Consider the following 19,052-nt stretch of genomic DNA (forward strand, 5'->3'; position numbering starts at 1 on the left):
GGAGCCCCCTCAGCCCAAGCCCCGCCCCCCCGGGCACGGTCCAACGAGCGGCGCGGGGCGGGGCCGGGGGCGGGGCCTGGCGCATATGCATGTATGCAGATGAGCAGGTGCGGGCAGAGCGCGGCGCGCGGGCAGCGGTGCGGGCAGCGCGCGGGCAGCGGGGCCATGGCGGCGCCGCGCTCCTTCAGCGCCGCCGAGGTGCGGGCGCGCTGCGCGCAGGGCGCCTGCCTGGTCTCCTGCCGCCGCCGCCTCTACGACCTGAGCGGCTTCGTGCGGCTGCACCCGGGCGGGGAGCAGCTGCTGCGGCGCCGGGCGGGCACCGACGTGAGCGCGGCGCTGGACGGGCCGCCCCACCGGCACTCGGCCAACGCCCGCCGCTGGCTGGAGCAGTACTACGTGGGGGAGATGGAGCCCGGCGGGGAGCAGGTACTGCGGGCTGCGCCGCCGAGGTGCGGGCTCTATGGGGAGTCCCGTGTCTGGTGCGTACCGAGTCTGTAGGGTGCCCTGGGTCCAGGGTGCTCCTGTCCCAGGGCTGTGCCATTGCAGGTCCTGTAGGGCGTGCTGGAACCAGGGCCTCCCACGTCTGGTATGTACCCAGTCTATAGGGTGTCCTCGATCCAGGGTGCTCCAAGCCCAGGAGGTACAGCATCTGTAGGGTGCTCCAGGTCTGGGGTGTATGGAGTCTATAAGGTGTCCAAGGGCTGAGGTCTCCTGCGTCTGGCATGTACCAAGTCTATAGGTTGTCCTGGGTCCGGGATGTACAGCATCTATAGGGTGCCCCAGGTCCTAGCTGTGTGGGATCTGAGCAGTGCAGGATCTATAGAGCACCCCAAGTGCAGGGTACGTAGGGTCCAAGCTGTCTATAGGGTACTGGGGTCTGAGCTGTGCAGGGTGTGAGCCATACAGGGTCTGCAGGGCACCCCAGGTCAGGGCTGTGCAGGGCCTGAGCTCTATGGGGTCTACAGGGCACCCGAGGTCCAGGGTCTACTGGGCATGCCAAGGGTGTGTAGGGTCTGGAATGTATGGGACATGGAGCCTTCGGGGCACGTGTAGTGTACAGGGTGTATAGGAGGGCACCCAGGTCCAAGCCTGAGCTGTGTGGGACATGGGGTGCGTTGGGTCTGAGCTGCACAGGACACTCGGGGTCCCGGCTGTGGGGGGCAGGGAGTGCACAGGGGTGTGTGGGGCAGGGGGTGTTTAAGGCAGCGCTCCTGGGTGCGTGGGGCACGCTGGCTCCGAGGACACCTGCGGGGCTGTCAGCACCGTCTGTGGGGCCTGAGGTGCAGGGGATCCCGAGGCACGCAGGGTCCAGGTCTCAGGGCCTGAGACACCCTGCATCCCCGGAGCACAGAGCCTTGTATCGATGGGTCCCACCCCACGGTCACATCCCAGCCCTGTCACTGGGAGGCAGGGCTGGTGGGTGACCCTGGCATGCCAGCATGGTGAGGAGGTGCTGGTGTCCTTGCCAGGGCTGCGGGTGATGGGGATATGCACCTCAGTGTTGCTTTTAGCTGGGCTGCAGGGCACGGGGTGGGTGATGGGGCAAGGCACCCTTCCTGGCACCACCGGCCCTCAGCAGGCACTGGGGTGCTGGGTGCTGCCACTTGCCGGTGCTGAGCGGCTGCTGGTGGGGAGAGGAGCCCAGCCACCTCCCTGACTGTCCGGGTATGGGGCAAGGGTGGCTGTGACTCAGCACCGTCCCAACCGTGGCTGCCCAGGTGGAAGGGAAAGCACCCGGCAAAGCACCAGGAACTTCCAGGAGGCAGCGTAGCACCAGGTGCTGCCGCCCCAGGTACTGACCGGCACCGGCACACGGCACCGGCACGGTGAGGATGGCCAAGCAGCGGGACCAGCCCAGCCCCCTTGGCCAGTCCAGTGGCCGCTTTCCCTTCCGGACATCCCAGCAAGGTCGGTGACCAGTCGGTCCCTCTGGGCTGCTTGTTTGCACTTGCTGTTCTCCCCGTGGCGCAGCCTCGGTCCCGACCGGCAGCAGCGCCACAGATGAGGCTTTGTTCAGCCCCAGCACCATGCCTGCTTTTTCCCTGAATCCCAGCGATGGCACCTCCTCTGTTGGGACACTCATTGCCACCGCCCCCTCGCAGGCGTGACGAGCCCAACTGGTTGGGGCGAAGGAAGGTACTGGACAAACGGGTTCTTGCACCGAAGCCTTGGCTGAGGGGAATTGCCACTGTCCCAGTGTAAATAGATGGTGTGATAACGCTGGGACGCAGGGAGATCAGATGCTACCTGGCACTAGATAAACCATCCTGCACGTCTGGCGTGCACGCCATGCGTCAGCTGCTCTGCCACACTTGCCACCCCCCAAAAATCCCCTTTGGAGGGAGATGGCGAGAGTCGATGCCCTCAGTGGCCCTTGGGTCCTTGCTTTGGCTGTGTTCGGGCAGACGTGCCTCGAGGAGGTGTTGCATTGCCCCCTCTGGCCCCGGACCCCCATGGCTTTGCTGGTGCCTCTCCTTGCCTGTTGGAGGTCCCGGGGCTGCACCATCCCCTTGTCCAGGGATGCAGGAGCCTGTGGTCCCACAGGCATCCAGCACCCCCCTGCTTACACTCAGGGACTCTGAGGGTTTTGGAAAGGAAGGGGGGAAATGCATTCATGCAGGAGAGGCGAAGAGGCAGGTGGGAGCCAGCCTTCATCCCGCCGGCACGCCTCTCCGCGCCCCTTCCCGTGGCTCTGGGGAGCTTGGCTCCATCCTTCAGCCATGGGTCTCTCTTCTGCGTCAGCTGGACCCATTTGGCTAAGGACAAATTAATACCCAGAATTTTTATCTATGTAAACAGAATATATAGGAGAGATCAAAGTGAGAAGCGATAATTACCCAAACTAGACAGTGGATTTTAACAGCCTTGCTAGAGGGAAACTGGATCATCTAATTACTCCTCCAATTTAAGCAATGAGAGTCTTTCATCACAGCCTCTTTGGGGTACGTGACGTGGCCGTGAATCACCATAAATCTCCATCCCTCTTGGGACTGCTGTCCTCCCCATCCTCTCACCCATATCGCTGCGTGTCAGGCTTGCCCTGGCTCTCCGTCCCAGCCTCAGCTCACTTGGATGTAGGCACTTGTGCGTTCTCAGGAGGTAGCTAACAAGAAGTGGCTTTTAAAGTATTATATCATTTGAACAAGCTAAATTCAACCTCCTTCTAACAGTCCTGCTGTCCCCAGTGCTTAATGGGCTGAGATGCAGCATCATGGGGCTCCGCCAGCTGCTCCCGGGAACCGTGGTGCCAGTGGGACGGTGATGCTGGGACTGTGCCACCGCAGGTGGGAACCTCGCTCGGGCTCCCTGTGCCTCGGGGGTTGTCCCCATGCTCCACGCCTGAGCCTGCATTGCCCACGCAATTGTCCCACGTGGACATCAGCAAACGGAGCAGTTTAGGAGCTCAGTGAAGGCGTGGGAGGCTCCAGGGCGATGCAGAGGCACAGCAGGGCTCCCGCTGGGTTTGACTACTGGGCAAAGGGGCACGGGTAGAAAAACTGGGTCGGGGCTGCTGGCAGGGTGGCTGGCAGGCAGCATTGCCCTCCCTGGGCTGAGGACAGGTTTCCAGCTTCTCCTCCTGCTCCATGCTGGATCACCCCTCCTATCTGTACCTGCTCACGCCGTGGCTGGATTTTAGTTTTCTTTTGACACCCCAAGCCCCAATGCGGGGCGGCACAGGGGCAGCGTGGCTCTCCAGCTGGCACCTGCTCCCTGCCTGACCTGCACGGGGCAGTGGGATGCTCAGGGGTTGTGCCGGGTCACCCGGTCACTGCGTCGTGTCATGCCCTGGGTGTTCGCCCCGTTGCATCCCAGCAGGAGAGCTGGCACCTCGTCGGGGCAGCCACTTGCCTGGGTGGTGGCGCGGGAAGACGGCGCTTCATAGGCGTTAACTTTCCCTTCGTTACATCAGGCCTCTTGCGCATCCCTGCCAGCAGGACCTGTTTGCTGGGGGATGACTCGGATGCATCAGCATCACCCACGGATGACAGGCAGAACCCAGTGCTTGCAAAGACCCCTTCAGCCTCCTTCAAACCCACATTTTATTTGGAGGAGGAGGAGGAGGATGGGCAGAAGCCCCAGCGCTGGTCTGGGTGCCGGTGGGGCTCGGTCCCCGTGGGGTGGCTGCGTGCTTGGGGCAGGCAGGAGCATGTCGCCGCTCTGGGGAATGAGCCAGGGCACGCAGGCATGGCTTCGCATCCCGGTTGCGCCACGGTTGTGGGTCCTTTCAGTGCCAGCCCCGGGGTGAACAAGGGGAGAGCCTTCCTCCTGCTCCCTGCCTGAGGAGGAGGAGGTGACTCAGGCGAGGCTGGGCGCTGGAAGGGAGCTGCAATAGCACGCAGGGCGATGGCATCTCGCTGGTGGCACCCATCCTCCTCAGCCAGGGTGCTGCCAGCGAGGTGGGGTCCAAGCCGCTGTCCGCCTCCCTGACCCGGGAGATTGGGGAAGCCTCCAGCCATGACGTGGTGCTCGGGTGTCCGTGGGCAGGGGAGCCGGAGGCACGTGGATGTTTCGGAAGAGGGAACAGAGGTGCTGGGGTGTTGCGTCAGCCCCGCTTTCTTAAGCATCCTTCCCGCTGCCGGTAATGCTGTGGTACAGGCTTTGAGGCGGAGACCACGGGCTCGTTTCTTGGGGGATGGAGAACCTGCCTGTCTCTCTTAAAGGCAAATATTCTTCCAAAGTGCCTGTGGGGAGGAAGCAAAACTATAATTTGACCATTCTTGGCTGGACTTCAGGGCATCCCCCCTCTCCCAGGGTTTCAGGATGTCTTGCTGAAGGATGGAGAGTGCAAAGCTGAAAATCGTGGTGGGACCCTCACAGAGGGAGGTGTGGTGGTCCATGGAATCAGCTTGCACCGGTGCTCTGCCTGAAATAAAATTGATGTCTGCTCAAGTCCAGCCTGGCTGGAAATATCCCCTGCCCTGCCCGCACCCCCGGGGCGAGGGGCTGCCTTGGGGCTGGGTAGCTCAGCCCCTGTACCAGTGGGATGAGGCTTGAAATCTGGCTAGCCTGGGAAAGGGGGTGGGAGCCTGGCCGGCAAGGAGTGCCTGCTGTCAGCAGACAGCACCTGGGCCCTGCCGCGGCGTTGCCAGCACAGCACGGAGTAAAGTCCTGCCCGCCCCGGTGAGGTGACGCTGGTCCTCCTGCATCCCGGCTCTTCCTGCAGCTGCCAGGTTTATTCCCACAGGGATGCGATGCCCTCGCATCCCTCAAGGGAGTCGCATCCCTCTTGGAGCAGCAGGGAGAGCATCCGTCGAGGAACCCCATTTGCACCACAGCTGCTGGGAGAAAACCTGTCCTTGCTGGGAGCAGTGGGGCTGGGAACCCCAGTGGGCACTGGTGCGCTGGGGCTGCCGCGCCGTGCCCTGCTGCCGGGTTAATGGGTAACTCAAGGTGACAAAGCGGAGAAAAGGCATGTTTGGCACGTCCTGCCTGGGGAACTGGCCGGCTGCCGGTGCTGCTGCTGGGGGGCACGGCCAGCTCAGGGCTTGCATGGGCACGCTGCGGCCTCACCAAGCCCCCCGCCAGCGGCAGGGCCGGCGCCGGTGCTGGCAGGGCCGCGGGAAGGAGGCTGGTGCTGGCAGCTGGTGATGTGGTTGCTTCCAAGCATCAGACGAGGCAGGTTTCTCCTGTTTCTCAGCCAGCCCTGGCAGCGGGACTGCAGCCTGGGCTTCATCCTGCCGCCGCTGCACCGCCCGGTCCCCGGGCCTCAGCGTGCCCTTTCTAGCCAAAACCAAGAGCCCACCCCATCTTGCGTAGCCTGTGGCGAAGGTGCCTGGCCCAGCGCCGCCCCACTAAGGACACTTCACCTTCTTCCCGAGGTGCCCTTCCTCCTGCTGCGTTTTTTTCCCCATGCCCAGAGCCAGGGTGGTGGCACTGGCTGTGCCATGGTCCCCAGCTTGTCCCCAGCTTCCTCGGGGACCGAACCACTGAGTGGGGCTCTCACTGGGGGGGGGGTGGGATGGGGAGGAGAGAGCCTGGTGCCGACACGGTGAGCACCAACCCGCCGATGCCTTTGCTGGCTCAGGCTGGTGCTCACGGTGTCGCTGGCCTGCAGGAGGGCGAGCTGTGCTGCGGCACTGCCTGCTTGCAAGGGGAGATGCCAGCCAAGGGCCCAGGAGCCTCCGCTTCGCAGCATCGAAGCAGTGGCGCCCAGAGCCCTCCCAGCAGCGTGCTGGGGTGGCCCGACCACGGTGTGGGGAAGGCTTCCAAAGAGACCTGAGCGTGTGATGCTCGGTGCGCAGCTGGAAGCGCAGTGCAGCTCGTTGGTGGCCGCATCCCTTGGGAACCTGCTCTGCAGGAACTGACTGACTTAAATTCATCAAATTTTTTCCCTTATTTATTTAGCAGGCGGGTGTGAGTGAGGTCTGCTTATGAGCCTGGGTGACATGGCCGTCACCCATGTCACCCACGTCCCAACCACGTCTGCCACTGATGCTTCACCACAGGGCTTGCCTTCTTTTTTCAGAGTCTCCCTGAGTCAGTGGATGAGAAGGCAGTGGATGCTGCAGCCCGGAGCCCGGCACAGATGGATCCCCGCTATAAAACAGTGGATGTGGAGACGGTAAGAGCTGGGGGTTCCTCTGGCACGCTGTTTGCCGGAGCGCCCCTGGGGCAGGCAGGGTCTCCCCGTCCCTGTGTGAGCGCTGGCTTCCTGCTGACCCCCGGGATGGGAGGGATGCTGGGAGGGAGCCGAGCTCTTCTGGATGCTTCTGCCCTTTCTCCTGGCGCTGGCGCATCGCTTGCGCTTTATTGCCCAGGTGCAGCCAAGCTGGGAGGCTGCTGCTGCGGCCGCGTGGGCAGGGATGGCTTTCTCTGGCAGTGGCTGTGCCCTTCGAGTGGGACGTGCTGCCAAGCCACACCTTGCTTTATTTCTTTTTCTTGCTTGCTTTATTTATTTATTTTCACTTTTTCCTCTTGACTGAGTACTGGAGTGCTAAGGGATCCCCTGGTCCAGGCAGGGTGATTCCTACGTGCACAGGGTGCGCCCTGCCAGCTTCTCTCTGAGTGTGCCATGGGAGTGGGGATTTGTCCCCATGGTGCCTTCGGATGTCCCTTCCTTCTGTGGCACTATCTGGCTGCCCTGGCTTGTCGGTGAGCGTGCTTTTATCTTGGAAAGGGATCGAGAGCTTTTGGAGCAGGAGAGCACCTTCCCCCCCCCCCCGCCCCCATCTTACTATTTTGCTGCTGAACACCTTGAAAAGTGATTCTGCCATCCCAAAGTGGCCTTTCTGCTCCAACTTTTTCTGTACCTCCCTGGCAGAGGGTGTCTCCATCCCCACCCCTCACACCCGCTGCGGGCTGGGGTCGTTTCCCCTCCTGCGTGATCGCATCCATCCCTGCCTGCAGACCCAGAAATGCCCACGGCCGCCTCAGCTCCTTGCCCTGAAACACGCTGAGCTGAGCCATCCCCGCTACCACCGGTGGCACAGCCCCGGTGCTGGTCGCCGTGCCGGCATGGCACAGGCTGGCCGATGGAGAGCTGCCAGGTCTGGGGCTCGGCTGGGCAAGCGCAGTTTCTGTCCCGGGGCAGGGGTGTGACTGAGAAACCACCTTATCTGGCCAGGCCAGCAGAAGATGCGTCCAGAGATGCTGAGTGATGGCAGAGGCGGCGCCGCTGGTCGTGTCCCTCTGGTTTTGTCCCATGCACACACACACCTGCACAAGTCCCTTCTTGCTCTTGCAGCCACGCAGCTGCGGGAGGAGCGACAGCGACGGGTGTTTGCGTCCCCATCCTGTATCCCTGCTCTCCATCTCTTTCTGCTTCACCCCTCGCTGCCAGAGCACTCCAATGGCTGCGGCCACCCCATGCGTCCTCTCTGCAAGAAGAAAAGCCCTTGGCCAAGGCAATGCCACGGGGATGGGCTCGATGTCCTGCTGGTGGCTTGCTGGCACGGCTAGCAAGCGGGCAGTATCGCTGCTTGCTATCTAATCTTGGCAGCTCCCGGGGAGGGGGGGAAAGAGCCTCGGTTATCAGGGCCTGATGCTGAGCCAGGTCCGGGTACGGCCGCCTTCACCTTGAACCACCAGCAGGTACCTGCTGGCACAGGGGTGAGCTCAGCCCTGCGTTCCTGGGTAGACGGGGCTGCTGCGTGCCTGGCTCCGCTTGCCTGCGCTCTGCTGCTGCTTGTGGGGAGCTCAGGGCTGCTTGGAGCAAGAAGCAGCTGCTTGTGGGGCGTGGGAAGGGGCTTGCAGCCCAAAATCCCGCAGCTCCAGTGCAGCTTTGTGCCTGGTACTGGGCCGGAGTGTGGGTCCCGCGGGGGTACAACCGCTGTCTGCTCCCTCAGGACCTGGTGGACTGGCAGAAGCCCTTGCTGTGGCAAGTGGGCTACCTGGGGGAGAAGTACGACGAGTGGGTGCATCAGCCTGTGGATCGGCCCATCCGCCTCTTCCACTCGGATTTTCTCGAGTCCCTCTCCAAAACAGCGTGGTGAGCCCCCAGGGTCTGCGCCGTGCCCTGGCCGGTGCCTCCGTGGGGAGGGGGGGACGGCTTGCCAACCCATGGGACGCTCCCCCTGACACTTCCCTCTACCCCGCAGGTACGTGGTGTTCATAGTGTGGGCTCCCGTGGTGCTCTATCTCAGCTGGGTCAGCTACACGTCCCTCGCCCAGGGCAACACCAGACTCTTCTCCTCCTTCACCACAGGTACGAGCAGTGGCAAAGCCTTTGGGCTGGGCTTGCTGCCCCCGCTCCAGGCCCAGGGGCAGGACACCTGCAGGGAGACCTCTGCATCCCTTCTGCATCCCTCCTTCCGTGCACGCTCACCACGAGCCGCATGCAAGAGCAGCGGGTGAGCCCCCACCCCCACAGCCACCGGCATGTCCCCCGCACGAAGCCGCCTGAGCTCGCCCACCGACTCTGTCCCCCTGGGGGGATCGATAGAAGCACGGAGGCCTCTGGCCCGGGCTGCAGCTCACTCCCTCTTGTCTCCCTTCCCTCCATCCCCAAACCCCAGCCCTGTGGCGCTGCACCCCCCGCTGACGCCCACCCTGGGCCACGGCTGAATGCCGCCGCAGCGGGTGAACAAACCCGGCTCTCAGCACCGCCGGCATCGCACACTGCGGGGCTTGTTTGCCCGAAGCGCCTGCCCTTGAATCTCCCACTGTCTGCTCCCCCGGGAATAACAAGCATGGCCTGGGCAGGCTGTCGTCTTTGTTGTGCTGCTTTTTTTTTTTTTTTTTTTTTTTTTTTGGGCTCCCTATTTTTTTTTTTCGCAAGGTGCCACCCGGTGCCAGCGGTGCCCGGCTGCAGGGTGGAGTGCCCGCTGCACTGGCACCACCCTCTGCTCCTCATGGCATTTGGCACCTCGTTGCCAAGGGGCTGTTTATTGATTGATTGATTTCCCAAAAATTAACAGGTTGGGGGGCGGGGAGCGGTTTGAAATGTGCTAGTGAGGAGATGGGGCTGGCAGCCGGCCCTGGAAGGAGGAGGTGGCTGAAAAATGCTCTGCGGGGGAAAGTGCCCAAGAAACCTTTTTTTTTTTTTTTTTTCTCAAAATTAAAAAAAAAAAAGAAACCCCACTGCCAGCACGACTGTTTGACTGTCACAAGTGCTGCCTGCACAGATAAGGCCCCTCCTGCCCCGCTCTGGTGAGCGAAGCCCTGTAAGGACAGGGCTGTCACTGGGGTGCCCATCTGAGCCCCTGTTGGCACCTGGGATGCAGGGGACCCCTCTCACCGGCTCCTTGCGGCAGTGAGAAGCCAACTCCTTTGCTAAAGAGTGTGACTTAGTGGGAATCAAAGGAAAATATGTCTTGGAGCGGTGCTTGGCTAGGTGGCTCCCTGGGGAAGCTTGGGGCAGGAGGTGGATGAGAGGTGAGAGGGAGGGAGAGCCCAGTTTCACCCAGGTGCCAACGGGAGGATGGCGATGAGTAAGAGCCCCCGCATGCCACCTGCCCCGCTGACCGCTGCATGTCTCCTTGTGTAGAGTACTCCATCCCCGTCCACAAATACTTCTTCCCCTTCATCTTCCTCCTGGGGATGTTCCTGTGGTCCCTGCTAGAGTACCTCATCCATCGCTTTGTCTTCCACATGAAGCCACCCGCTAGTAACTACTATCTCATCACCCTGCATTTCTTGCTGCATGGGCAGCATCACAAGGTGAGTCGCAGCTGCCGCCCCCGCCGGCGCCCGCCGGGCCGTGGGAACGGTGGCCTTTGCTCAGGTGGAGCCTGTTTGTGCGTGTTCAACGTGACTCGTGGCATCTTCGCCCCGAGCGGGGCCCTTACCTAATACCGGCGAGGGCTGCAAGACGGGCTCGGAGGAGCTGGAGTTAAATCTGCAAGCTCCGGTTGGGCAAGGGGGAAGACCAAAAAAGCTATGGGCTCCCTCTAGCTTCGCTGGAGGAAGTGTCCCCGTGGAGCTCGGGGACCTGCCAGCCAAAGACACCGACTGCCCGGCCACCCCTTGCTGCTCCGGGTACATCTTTTGGGGCGGGTTCCGGGGGGCTGCTCTGGTGATGGCTTTTTCCCGAACGGGCACCCCCCCAGCGCTTGGTGGGGATGCGCTGGCGGACGTGTGGTGAGCTAGGAGCTGCCTGTCCCACTGTCCTCCTCTGCTTCCAGTCTCCCTTCGACAGCTCCCGCCTGGTCTTCCCTCCCGTGCCAGCCTCGCTGGTGATCGGCTTCTTCTACGGCGTCCTGCGGCTCCTGCTGCCCGAGGTGCTGGGGCTCTCGGTGTTCGTCGGGGGGCTCTGCGGCTACATCATCTACGACATGATGCACTATTACCTCCACTACGGCTCACCGAAAAAAGGCACCTACCTGTACGGTCTGAAGGCTTACCATGTCAAGCACCACTTTGAACACCAAAAAGCAGGTAGCGCTGCGTTCCCTGTGTGTGCCACTGGTGGCAAAGGCTGTCGAAGCCTGGCCTGCCTGCCTCTGTGCAGCCGATGCTCGGAAATATTTGCTGTTTGGGATGTGGGATGGGGAAACCTGAGCAGCACGCCAACGGGGAAGCAGCGTGCGAGGTGCTGCAGCCCCATGGGACCCATTTCCCAGCCCCTGGGTTGAGGACGGGGAGCCGGCTCAGCGGTGGAGGCAGCGGGATGTCTCGCCGGCGGGCACCGATGCCGCCCAGGGATGCTGGGGCGGAGGCAGAGCCCCTGTGGCGCAGGGCTGTGGGTGCCCATCCCTGCCCAGCGCAGCATCTCCTCCCGCCGGGAGGTGTTGGCGGGCGCAGGGTGAGGCCCCAGGCTTCCCCGGGTCCGCCCCGCACCTTCAGCAGCCCGGCACTTGCTCAACCTGCCCTTTGCCCGGTTTCCTAGGAGAAAACGCCCCATCCAGATAAGCTATCATCCGTGGGGCTGGTACCGTGGCCCAGCCAGCTCCTTCTGTTCCCTCTGCTCTTCCTCTTTGCCCTTGTCTTGCCTTCACCCCTCCCCGAAACGCAGGCGCTCCTCCCTCGCCAGTTAGCGCGGAGCGAGCTGTGCCCTGTCCCCATCCTGGTGATGGTGGCACTGTGGGCTGAGCGCTCTCTCCCCTGCCCACAGGCTTTGGCATCAGCACCCGCTTCTGGGATCATCCCTTCCGGACGCTCATCCCCGAGGAAACCTTCGAGAAAGAGGACTGATGGCCCCAGCACAGCACCCAGCCACCAGCTCCGTCCCTCCTGGGCTGGGGCTGGCATCCCTCCCAGTCCCGCGGTGAGGCCGGCTGGCCCCTGTCCCCTTGCCGGGGGCTGTGCCACAGCAGTGGCCTCACACCGGAGCATCCCCGTGGTGCGCTGTGGTCCGCTTGTGGCACTGCCAAGGGTGACAGGGGGTGAGGATGTGGGGAAAGGGAAGGAGGAGGTTGCGAGGCTTCCTGGGGGGCTCCTGCCCCTTCCTTGCCGCCCTCCCACTCCAGGCCACGGATGCACGGGCAGATCTGCTGCCCGAGAGATGAAGTGCCTGATGCTGCCCTCCCTCCTCCGCCCTGACACCTTGCCGGAGCCCCCCTCGCCGCCCCGAGCCTGTCCCCTCCCAGGGTGCCCTCTCCCCACGGCGCCCAGCACGCTGCAGTTAACCCCATCGCCTAACTCGTGCCAAGGGGCTCCCGTATCCTGGGTCCTTCTCCTGGCCTGGTCTCAGGACAGGGTTTTCCTGGCCTCTCGCCCATTGCAGGGAATCCCCCAGGTCTGGATTTTGCCTTGTTCTAACCAGTGCACACCATCTCTCTGCCAAATTTATCAAGTTTATGTTTTTTGTAGACATTGGCTACCTGAAACTCAAACTCCAATGAACAGAATTGCTGCGAGATGCCTTTGTTGCTGATCCTGTGATTTATTTTTTTTTTCTAATGTTTACTGCAGATATTTAAAGGTTTGGAATAAAGTTATATGTAAAACTGTAGACACTACAATTGTAAATACACTGTATATTTTGAAAAATAAAGCCTTTTAAAAAGGATCTGACAAATGTATCCCTCGGGGCTGCTCCTGCCTTCTTCCACCCTTGGTGCACCCTTTCCCAGGGGCCAATGCCCCTCACCGTCGCTTTTCCTGGCTCCCCGTGCTGCTGAGAGTGGTGCCCTTGGTGACGGTGAGGGAGATGCTCTTTGCCGGGGGGAGCTGCAGCAAACCTGAGTGACCCCGAGCTCTCGGTAAGCGGAAACTGGCTGAAGCCGCCGCTCACTTCTCTGAAGTTGGGCAACAGCATCACGTACCGCCCGGTGCTTCCCAAAACCAGCCTGCCCCTCTGACGAAGCCACCCGTAAAATTTCCTGTGCACCCCGCAGAGGTCAAGCACCATTTCCAGCACTGGTGGCCCCAGCCTGCTTCCTTTGGGGCTGGGGGGTCCCGGCTGCGGGGATGGGGAGGGCAGCGGAAGGTCCCGAAGGACCGGAGTCCCTCGTACAGTCCTGGGGGGTCCTGCTGCCCCGTGTGGGAAGGCCAGCTGGGCGCAGAGCTGGCGCCGAGGGTGTTTCAGCACCCTGGGCAAGCCTTGCTGCGGTTTGTGGTGCAGCAGACGGGGTTGGGGTGCTACAAACAGCAGCAAGTGTCAACATGGGGGGCGCAGCCTACCCCATCCCCTTCTTCCTGATGTGCTTCCCACAGGCAATCCCTTCTTCCAGCAGGCAAAACCCAGTCCGGGGGGATGCAGCCTGCCTGGCCCCTTCCTCCTCTGCCTCGGTCAGCTTTCCGAGAACGGGGAGCGGGGGTGATGTGGGAAGTCACCGCGTGTTGCACAACGGCCCTTCCGCTGCCTGGGGGGAGCACCCTATAAATCCGCGCTCGCCCCGCTGCACCTCTCCATCAGTGGAGGCAGCCGGGGCGCAGGTGAGCAAAGCGGGGCCGGGTGAACACTACTGGTTTCTCGTAGCGAACGGACGAGCTTCTTCCTTCGAGGCCACGCTGGAGAGAGCCTGAAGAGGACGGGCGGGTGGCTGCAGCTCCTTCCTGGGTGCGTTTCTCTCTCGTTTCCACCGGCAGAACCCGGTGCCCCTCTCTGAGCACTGGCTGCACCGATAGTGTGGGTGGCTGCTGCTGACCGCCCTGCAGCAGGGGCGGGTTTCTGGCCCTGCTGCCTGGATGCAGCCTGGGGAGCAGGGACCGGCCCTGCGGGGATGCTGAGCACATAAAAAAAGTTTGATTTAAAAATTTTAATTGGGCAGTACAGGGCTATGGGGAGTATGTGTGAAGTCAGGGATGCTGGGGCTGTGAAGGCGTGAAAGCTTTTGTTGGATGGGTGACAGCAGAGAGAGACACTGGCTAGAAATGAAAAAAGATCTTTATGGTCAAAGGTGTAGGGTCTGCAGGCAGGACCCCAGGGGCACATGTAGCTGGTGCCAGGGGGTGCTGCCCCGGGGATGTTCCTTGGGTTATTGCTGACCCTGCCCGTCTGCGTGTAACCTCTCCAGGCATGGCTAACACCAATTCACACGAATCAAGCCAAAACATCTCTTGCTGATGTGAGGTGGTTTGTGCCGATACTGCTGCCACCGATGTCCCTGTTTGCTTGTGCCTGCTCCGGTCTGCACCAGCAGCCACGGTGCCAGGCACAGCAGGGAAAGCAAAGCATCCGGGGGAGGTATAAGGGGCTATAGGGGACCTGGAGAGCAGGTGCCATGTGGAGGCTGTTCCTTAGGGTGGAAAAGCTCCATCTGGTTGATCTCCAAGCGGTGCCTGAGGTTCACCTTCACCAGCCCACACCCCGAGGGGCCAAGCCCTTTGCTGCAAGCATGGACATCGTGGAGAGGGTCTTCTCCGTGGCCCAGGCCATCCACGCCCAATTCGAGCAGGTGAAGTGCTGTAAGCACCAGTGCCAGCGTCTCGTGGAGCGCATCCAGATCCTGCTGGAGCCCGTGAGGATCCTCCAGGCTCAGCCACGAAAGCACATTTCCCACCACGAAGAGGAACTGCTGAAGAAGCTGCTCCGGGTGCTGGGGGAAGCCCAGAAACTCGTGATCAAATACAGCCAGGCCAGCTGGATCCAGAAGTTCCTGAGAGCTCACAGCGCTGGCGAAGAGTTCGTCTGGGTGAACGAAAGCCTGGAGGACATCGCCCAGGGGCTGTCACTCCTGCTGCAGGCAGAGCAGAAGCAGGCTTTCCTGGAGTCTTTCCAGCCAAAGACATGTCGCAGGCAGGATGCCGAGGACCTGAGGGATGACAGGGCTTTCTTGGACCAGGTGATCGCAAGTAAGTGTGCCTTTAACAAACCCACTTTTCCTGAGACAGTCACTGGCACCTCTTCTCAGCTGCTGCCCAGCTTCGCCTTGGTGGCCGTGGCCAAGGAGAGCCAAAGGGACATTTAAACCTTGAGAAAAACTAACCTCACCAGCCCTGCATGTTCATCCAGGGGCCCCACCTCTGTGCATGTCTCTTCCCAGGTACTGAGGAGCCTGAAGATGCCCCCGGGGAGATCTACATCAACAGGCAATGTATGGAGAGCAAGGTAGACTGGATGCAACATGAGCTGAACAAAATCGTGCGTGTGATGGAGTGTAAGTTGGCATCACATCTCTAGGCACTGTGTCCTTTCGCCCCAAGCCCTGACTAACGTGTCCGTTGTTCCCTCCTGGTGCATGGCGGGAGCAGGCTTGAAGAAGGTCAATGTTGATAAAAGAGAAGACATCACTGAGATCGAGCCACACCAGCTCACCTTCTACAGGCACCTGCAGGACACCGACAGCTACGACCTCTACGAGGGCGAGTACCTCAAGTACCCCGTTGCCATCAAAACCTTCAAGAGGCCGCTGACCACCGACTCGGCGTGAGTTGTCCTGGGTGGGAGCAACATGGGGCAGCTGGGACAGGAAGGTGGCACAGCGCCATGCCGTGCCTTGCTCCCGGTGTCTCACTGTGCTGTCCCTTTCTGCAGCAAGGTCAGAGACATCTTCGAGAAGGAGATTCAGACCCTGAAGAAGTTTGAGTCTCCAAACATCCTGCGCATGTACGGGATCTGCATTGAGGAGAAAGGTAAGGGGTGTCACATTAATGTCACCCTTTCCCTCCCCTGCCTGTCCCCAGTGCTAGCTGGTGGCAAACGGTTTGTCATGGTCCCCTCCTGAGAGGTGGCACAAGGCAGCGTGCTCAACATTTTGCTTTGCAGATGGGAGCCCCTGCTTCTCCATCATCATGGAGTACTGTAAGCACGGGACGCTGCGGGATGTGCTGACCAAGCACCGGCATCTCTCCTGGGATATCCGCATTCGGATGGCCCTGGGAGCCGCCCGAGGCCTGTACAGGTGAGCTCCCCCATAAATCAGTGGGTCCAACCCACAGTCCACAAGCCACGCTCTGCTTCCTGCTCTCTCCCAGTAAGTAGTGGGATCCCGCTAGACATTGTTTCCACCACCTTGGGACACTGGGGTGGGAGGCTGGCGAAGGGGTATGGGGTGGGTTTGGATGCACCCATGTCCCTCGATCACTGGCCCCTGCTTCTGGCCTCAAGCCTGCAAAGGTCTGGAAGGGAGAAAACCCCTTCCCTGCACCCGCAGGGCAGTGTCGGGAGCACCCTACGGCACAGCCAGCTCTCCTTAAGGGCCCTGCTCACCCTCAAGTCTCATTATTTTGCCCACAGTGGCTCTTCCAGCACCCGCTGGAAGGGTTGGCTTGGCAGGGTTGGTCCACCAAGACAGGCAGAGGGCTTCTGGCTGCTCTGGGTGCCTGGTGCTCCGTCCCCTGCACAGCAGGAGGGAGCCCTGGCACGGGGATGGGTCCACCACCAACCTGTGTTACCCTTGGTTCTATACGGCTGCAGGTTACACCAGACGGGGGAGAAGTCCCGGCTCCACGGCTGCATCTGCAGTAGCAAGTTCCTGGTGGCCGGGGATTACTGCGTGAAGGTAAGGACAGTGCTAGGAGAAGCCTTTGGGAGTTTTGCATGTTTTTGTGGATGTCTACCCCCACCAACACCAAAGCTGATCTGGATCTGATGATCTGGAATAAAACCTGGAGTAGAGCCATCTCCCCTGTCGCCTTAGACACTTAGTTCATCATTATCTCTGTTTTATCAGCAGCAAAGCGAGCATTTCTGAGCCATCCACCCTGGGATGAGCTGAAGCTAGGGCAATTCGCTTGCCTCCACCTGTGGTTCCACTTGCACAAAGAGCCACGTGCCGGACAGCACACGTGGCTGCATGCCAGCCTTTGCTGCCCAGGGCACCTCGCTCCGTTTTCTCCGTCTCAGGGCAGGCCCCAGCCATGCCACGAGTTTCTGCAGGCTGCATTTGCACCGCTTCTCCCTTTCTCGTTCTCTCAATCAGCTGTCGGGGTTTGAGCTGTGTGAAACAGAGTCATCCATCAAGAGGAGAGTCAAGAAGAACTGGAAACAAGTCTCTACGTTGGCTTACATTGCTCCTGAGAACCTGAAAGACATCAACTACCCCTACAAGAGGCCCTGTGAAATATACAGGTGTGTGTGTGTCCCTCCCAGGCAAGGGACCCGTAAGTGGGCAGATGGCTGGCAGAGTAGCTGCCGAGCTATGGAAGGAGGCCAGGTTTAACGGGACACATAGGCAGCCGCTTGCAGTTGGCGTAGCCCGGCAGCCCCCTCCGTTGGAAGGGGGGACAGCACAGAACCATAGAGTCAGGTTGGAAAAGACCTTTAAGATCATCGTGGTGGGGTGAATGCTGAGACTCTTGCTTCTCTCCTTCCAGCTTCGGGATCGTGCTGGTGGAGATTGCAACCTCCAAAATCCCGTTCGAAGGTGAGACAGAAGTATTTGGTCCCTTGTGTAAAAGCCCCACGACCCAGTGTGGCTCCTGTCTGGCACTGGCTGCTCTCTGCTCCTTCCCGGAGCATCCCCTGGCATGTGAGTCCCAGTGGCAGTGCCTGGCATGCCTGGTTCTGCCCAACAGCTTTGTAGTTTCTCCTGGGACTCCGAAACAGTAAAGTATTACAGCAACATGCTTAAGCCACAAACATGCAAGTAATTTTTGTCTCTATTTGATGTTCCTGTGCACTGAAGCATAAACACACCTTGCTCCACTGGAGCCCAGCGATGTCGGGGCAAATATGGGGGGGTTCGTCGCGGGCACAGTTCGGGTGGCTTCTCTGCTGGCTTCCCCATGCCACAGGCTGCAGGAAGGCTGCTGGCCTTGCGCTGGTTTCCTCGCCAGCACCCTCCTGTGGCAGCAGAGCTCCGTCCCGATACCCCTGTTCGCACGCCCGTTGTCTAGGCTGTACTACCCAGGAGATCATAGAGAAAATCTGCAACCACCATTACCAGGACCCTGTTGGGGAAGATTGTCCTGAGGACCTGCGGAAAGTCATTGACCAGTGCCGGGCCTTTGACCCCTCCCAACGCCCTTCTGCTGAGGGTAAGTGTCTGGGACACCTGGTCCACAGCCCTTTTTTAGCCATCAATCATCTGCTTTGGCAGGCAGTTTGTCTCTTATTTTGCCTATGAATTTGTCTGGCTTTGTGTTTTGGGATCCCTCCTTGACCTACCTTCTTATGCTAACCCCCAGCACTAGACCTCTCTTTCCCCTCACTGCTCTCATCACACGATGAGGTTCATGGAGGTAATGTTTACCCATGTCATGACAATAATCACCAGGCTGTTCATTCGGCACCACATAAGAGTAAGCTTTTTCTCTCAGAGAAGTGCCGAGCTGGGAGCAGGGATGTGGGGGTTAATCCCCACTCATGTCCTGCAGGTCCCACAAGCTGGAGGAGCAGCCCACAACATGGCACAGGAACATTTCCTGCCTTGGGCATTCAGCAATAAATTGCAATCTCGGGAGTTGCTCCATGGCAGGGAAGATTTCACACAAAGCTGGTCTGGGTCTGATCAGATACATAATTGGCCTCCAACAGAAGATTTAACAGAAAGAGCAGGAAAAGACAGAGGAACCTTGCCGGTGTGCTTGAAGGCACAGAGGTCGCACCCTTCCCTCAGTTCATCTCCAACAGATAGAAAGCTTTCTTCAGTCTCATCTGCTTCATCCTATAGGGCCAGTTTTCATATAAAAGATGTGGAAAATATGTGTAAGAAACTACTGTGTGCCATGCTCTCTGTGCCCCCATCTCCCAACAGCAGCTCCCTCAGCAGACCCTGCCCAGGAATGGCCCCCACTGAAATGAAAACATCAAAAAATCATCAGAGATGCTAGCAAAGCTGCAGTGAGGACACAACATGTCTTTATTGCTCTAGTTCAACACCCAGCCATGCCTACGTGGTGCTGAGCTGGAAGGACATCGTCTTGTGGCTCTTTCCAACCATCTCTCCTTATAACTGGCTGCTTCTCTTTGGGCTGTGTTTACCTGTGTCTGCTCAGGGCTGTCCCCTGCTAAGGGCTGCCAAGCTGTTATCAGTGAGGGAGAGCTATCTTCTCATCTGGGGAAAAACCAGAGCAGCCTATTGCACATGTTGTTCTGATTAACGCTGTCCTTGTGTTTTGCAGAGATTGTGGACGCACTGGCTGATCTGGAGAAAAGCAGAAACCAAAGAAGTTAACAGCAAAACCAGGGTTGGGTGACCAAAAGCAGCCGAGCACCTTGGAAAGCAAGTCGTGGGAAAGCAGTGGGCCTTCCTCACACCAGCGAGCCCTTCCCTGCCTCGCAGAGACTGACCGTTCAATAACCCGTGTTTGTTTCTCTGCTCCGAGCCCCTCACCTCTCCCAGGGG

At 60.2% G+C, this 19,052-nt stretch overlaps 2 protein-coding genes across 2 annotated transcripts; both read left to right on the forward strand.

Moving 5' to 3' along the window:
- Window positions 1–140: 140 nt before the first annotated feature.
- On the forward strand, window positions 141–12,388 carry FA2H (fatty acid 2-hydroxylase). Its single transcript, XM_040615525.1, has 7 exons — window positions 141–426; window positions 6,467–6,562; window positions 8,286–8,428; window positions 8,538–8,644; window positions 9,926–10,098; window positions 10,563–10,815; window positions 11,492–12,388. The coding sequence occupies exons 1-7, from the start codon at window positions 166–168 to the stop codon at window positions 11,569–11,571; spliced, it is 1,113 nt and encodes a 370-aa protein (XP_040471459.1). The 5' UTR covers window positions 141–165; the 3' UTR covers window positions 11,572–12,388.
- An 857-nt stretch (window positions 12,389–13,245) lies between these two features.
- Window positions 13,246–19,043, forward strand: MLKL (mixed lineage kinase domain like pseudokinase). Its single transcript, XM_040615172.1, has 11 exons — window positions 13,246–13,381; window positions 14,066–14,616; window positions 14,808–14,921; window positions 15,016–15,190; window positions 15,299–15,396; window positions 15,530–15,665; window positions 16,181–16,265; window positions 16,686–16,834; window positions 17,080–17,129; window positions 17,602–17,742; window positions 18,829–19,043. The coding sequence occupies exons 2-11, from the start codon at window positions 14,160–14,162 to the stop codon at window positions 18,879–18,881; spliced, it is 1,458 nt and encodes a 485-aa protein (XP_040471106.1). The 5' UTR covers window positions 13,246–13,381; window positions 14,066–14,159; the 3' UTR covers window positions 18,882–19,043.
- The last annotated feature ends 9 nt before the right edge of the window (window positions 19,044–19,052 follow it).

Source organism: Falco naumanni, chromosome 15 (genome assembly GCF_017639655.2).
Source record: "Falco naumanni isolate bFalNau1 chromosome 15, bFalNau1.pat, whole genome shotgun sequence".
NCBI classification, from domain to species: domain Eukaryota; kingdom Metazoa; phylum Chordata; class Aves; order Falconiformes; family Falconidae; genus Falco; species Falco naumanni.